The sequence below is a fragment of the Odontomachus brunneus genome, unplaced genomic scaffold, assembly GCF_010583005.1.
Source record: "Odontomachus brunneus isolate Ranch 3 - 2012 unplaced genomic scaffold, Obru_v1 Obru_scaffold_070, whole genome shotgun sequence".
In the NCBI taxonomy this organism is placed as follows: domain Eukaryota; kingdom Metazoa; phylum Arthropoda; class Insecta; order Hymenoptera; family Formicidae; genus Odontomachus; species Odontomachus brunneus.
Window position 1 is genome coordinate 17,204 of NW_022639520.1, and position 4,304 is coordinate 21,507.

The window sequence follows — 4,304 nt, forward strand, 5'->3', positions numbered from 1 at the left end:
TATATATATATATATATATATATATATATATATATATATATATATATATATGTATATATGTATGTATATATGTATATATATATGACAATGTGTGTATAAGTCTATGATTATATATCCTATACTTTTAATATGTATATAATACTTGAAATTCATGCAGTTTAATAGTACGATTCTGAGCTTGTTTCCAATGAGGTGGTGTTACACTTCTGGATCGACTTCGAGAAGGTGTATGGTATCGCTGAAATTATATTTAAAATATATCCATCATAAATATGTTTTACAATAAAGCAACCAATAAGAGATATATTTAAATATATGTATCTAATGCGCTATGTAGACGTTATGTAACTAATATTAACATCATTGATTATCACAATAAGCACTTACGAATATTCCTCTTCCCTTAAAAATACGACCAGTCTTTCTATGAGATCGTATACGATCTCTTCCATAATGCTGTCTAAATTCCTTCTGATTTGCATTATTAGTAGATCCTGCTCTATATAAAAATTTATTTGCTGGTACTTCTGGAATTTCATCAGGATCAATTTTGGTAACCGATACTAATGGATGAGGTTGCCCATTATCTTCCTCATTCGAGTCTCGAATTTCACCATCTTCTGGCTTTGCTTTCTTTTTGCTGAAAAAAATCACAAATCTCGTTATATTATTAATTTATTAATAATCAACTATAAAATGATATAGTCCATAATATTTCATATAATCTGATGAAAAATGATTAGATAAAATAATAGACAGAACCTATAAATTCAACTACTTGTCATTTGCTTTTACATACCTTTTTTTGTTCTTCTTTTTTTTCTTTATCTTATCAACATAAGAATCAGGCTCTGAATCTGATGAACTACTCTGCTTTGTTTCACGTTTCTTTACTGCACATGGTAAAATGTGTAATTGTAACTGTTCCATCTCGTTTATTATCTATACTTAAAGAAGTAATATAATACCTTTATTTTTTATCTTTAAAATCAATTCTCCACAGTTTACAACCTTAGCATCCTGTAATGGACGTGACATACGATCCACCGGAAGTCCTTCGATGTGTGTAACGATTTCTTGCCCAGATACTACTTCTCCAAAAACCACATGGACACTGAAAATCAAACATTTGCGTATAAATACAAACAGACTTTTGAACAAGTTAGTGATTCAAATTGTTATTAAATAAAATTAAATAAAAATTAAATAAAATATCTTAAAATATATATGAAAGCGTATTTACTTGTCGAGGTGAGGCGCTGGTTGCGTTGTACTACAACAACAAAATATGATTAAGGGGATGAGAGATGAACAGAAAGAGCCAGCTTTCATTGGTCATTGTGTTGTAGTAGTGGTGTGCAGACCCTTCCCTCACGACTACGCAGAAACATCGCTAAGTTATTCATTCCTCCAGAATTATTCTTACTCCTACATTTTTCAATACTCTCCGCGAGTCTGCCTGCATATTTATTGTGGAAACAAAACTGTACGTTCGTGTCGAATTAAAATTTGCTGGCTTTTATCATGCATTTGCATCTACTAGTTCTAGATTAGAAGAATGCTTTTGTTATTGTGATCACGTTTGAGTTTTGTGTTTTTCATTCTCATATTCTATTTATTATATACAAAATACTTAGTTGTTGAATAGATGAAATGGATTTCTAAAAAAATTTCTTTATATATGCACATAATTACCACTAACAGTAATATATATAATAACCATGTTGTAGTATCTTGTGCCTGTAAGGTTTTATTGCATACATAAGCAGATATACAAATAATATTGCAAGCATTTAACATTTTTATTAATTTGTGCATAATGCACATATACTTATGTGTGTAGCAAAATATTGTGTGTAATATAGTTATATACTTTAGAACTTCCATATCAAATGACATCAAGTTAAATGCAATAAAATATTAACAATGCAATTAGCAAAATTCTTAAGAAAATAGTAGAAAATAAATATTATTTCAAAGTTTATTAATCAAAGTAATTAGTACTTACATAAAAAATTGTGAGCCATTAGTATCTCTACCACGATTTGCCATTGACAATAAAAATGGTTTATCATGTTTCATAATAAAACTTTCATCTACAAAAATTTACAAAATGATAAACAATAGTATCATAATGCTAAATCAAATTTTTTAAGCTTATACAGAATTTTTTTACTAGAACTATATATATATATTTACCTGCAAATGTTCCACCATAAATCGATTCACCACCTGTTCCATTGCCTACTGAAAAATCTCCACCTTGAATCATAAAATCTTTTACGACTCTATGGAAAACAATGCCCTGATAATATAATGGTTTGCCTGTTGTTTTTCCAAGTCCCTTTTCTCCAGTGCATAAAGCACGGAAATTTTCACATGTTATAGGACAGATATCGGAAAAAAGCTCTAAGACTATTCTACCCATAGGTAGTCCACCAACTTCGATGTCAAAGAATACTCTTGTATTAACATCAACCATGATGAAATGGCATATGAATTATCTGTAAATTGCAATTAATAAACACCTAAGAAAATACATAAGAAAATTGGTATATTAAATATTGTAAATATGACATTATACAAGCACACCTACATAGATAGATTTTCTTTATATATAATTATAATAACAGATGTAAATTTTAAAAATATAATGAAAAATTAATTATGATAATTATGAACATGAATTCATGCAGTAGTAATATTGGTACATTGTGATGAAAATACCAATGCGTAGTTATACATAACGGTACAATTCATTTATAAATAATATTCCTTTGGTATAACCTCGTAATTTCACCTCGTATATTTAAAAATACTTAATACAAAACTATGTACGCATTATATTGAAAACAAATCATAACAATGAATTGAAAGGAAACGTTAATAACCATTGATTATATTTCCATTCGTAGAAACTTCGAAATAATGAGTTTACAAAAATTAATTAGCTTATCAAACGACAATCTACATACATAGATAGAAATACATCAATTTTGCGAAGGAGTTTTGAATATATGATTTAATGAAACTTACAAAATATATTCAGCGTTATATCAATTTTATACGGAATATATATAAACTTCAATTTTCTACCTCATCAAATACTGCCAAATGTTGACAAGACACTTTATCTTACCCCTGTACCTCTACTATATTACTAACGTAATGCTACGTGTTACAAGATCCATCCAATGATGCTACTTCAGGTTGCTTATAGCAGAGAGAAGAAGGAGAGGCGTCATGAGCCAGTTTTAGGGCTGCGTTCCGAAATTCACTGTCAGTACTGAACATCCATAGTTCATTGGTCTGTTCTTTACAGCTGCACTGCTGAACTGGTGCAAAAAATTAGAGTGAGAAAATATATACTTGTCTCACTTTAACTTATTGCATCAGTTCAGCAGTGCAGCTGAAAAGAACAGGCCATATGTTGTATACTATAGAATTTTAACACTGGTAGTGAATTTCGGAACGCAGCCCCTACTGAAATATATACTACCAGCAGATCTGTTCTGTTCTGTTTTCTGGCTCTGTGTAAAATCACTAGATATAAAGTACTGCGGGAGCGTCCCGATTGACCACGGTACGATTGGACACAACCAACCGATGAAAAGAATTATCTAGTGAATTATTAGGTCGAACCAATCATTACAATCTGTGTCCAATCGTATCGTGGTCAATCGGGTCCCACCCAAGGGTGCGTTCGAAAACATCACCCGTATATATTTTGTCACACTCAGATCGTTCGAAAACCCCTAGTGGGCACACTGCCATGTGTTACGTCCACGATAGATAACTATATAGGGAAATTTGAAAGTAGTGAAATCAGTGACTTACGTGGACGGTCAACAGAGTGATGGCTCCGCTTTTGGGTCACTCTGCTTTTCACCGAGTTTACCCTGGGTCTCGGGAGCCTGGCGAAACGATTGATGAATCTGGCGAAAAGTCAGCGGTGCTTGTTCTCCTGGCTCGGCCTCGGATGTTCCGATACCACGCGGGTTGATGCGGCCCGCGATTCAGAATTTGATTTTGCAACGTTTGAAATATGAAGGGTAGGCAAAAGTAATTGCAACACAGTCGGATTTTACGACTAAGTATAATATACTGAATAAGTACATGAAGCTACCAGAGACTAACTATGAGAAGAAAATAATTATATATATTGCCTTCTCTACAAATGCGCGCGCTTTTATACGTCGCTTTGTCGCTGAGAGTCGTTCTCCGATTGGTCCATGGAGTTATGGCGAGGGAAGAGATTCATTCCTTTGCATGATGTCACCGCGTCGGTGTCCTGAGTGGTGTTT

At 32.3% G+C, this 4,304-nt stretch overlaps 1 protein-coding gene across 4 annotated transcripts in view; it reads right to left on the reverse strand.

The window, feature by feature from the left end:
• Positions 1-3,260, reverse strand: part of LOC116846817 (peptidyl-prolyl cis-trans isomerase G-like) — a 4,946-nt gene extending 1,686 nt beyond the window's left edge. Inside the window, exons 1-8 of one of the 4 annotated variants that reach the window (XM_032821135.1) lie at positions 3,097-3,260; positions 2,200-2,504; positions 2,009-2,096; positions 1,244-1,273; positions 969-1,114; positions 800-893; positions 388-640; positions 143-238 (exon numbers count right to left, since the gene is read on the reverse strand). In XM_032821135.1, coding sequence (XP_032677026.1) covers positions 143-238; positions 388-640; positions 800-893; positions 969-1,114; positions 1,244-1,273; positions 2,009-2,096; positions 2,200-2,482 — 990 coding nt within the window. In that variant the 5' untranslated portion in view covers positions 2,483-2,504; positions 3,097-3,260. Of the gene's footprint in view, positions 1-142; positions 239-387; positions 641-799; positions 894-968; positions 1,115-1,243; positions 1,378-2,008; positions 2,097-2,199; positions 2,505-3,036 lie in introns of those variants that run through there. The other 3 variants (XM_032821134.1, XM_032821138.1, XM_032821137.1) reach the window with 3 other exon arrangements.
• Between the last annotated feature and the right edge of the window lie 1,044 nt (positions 3,261-4,304).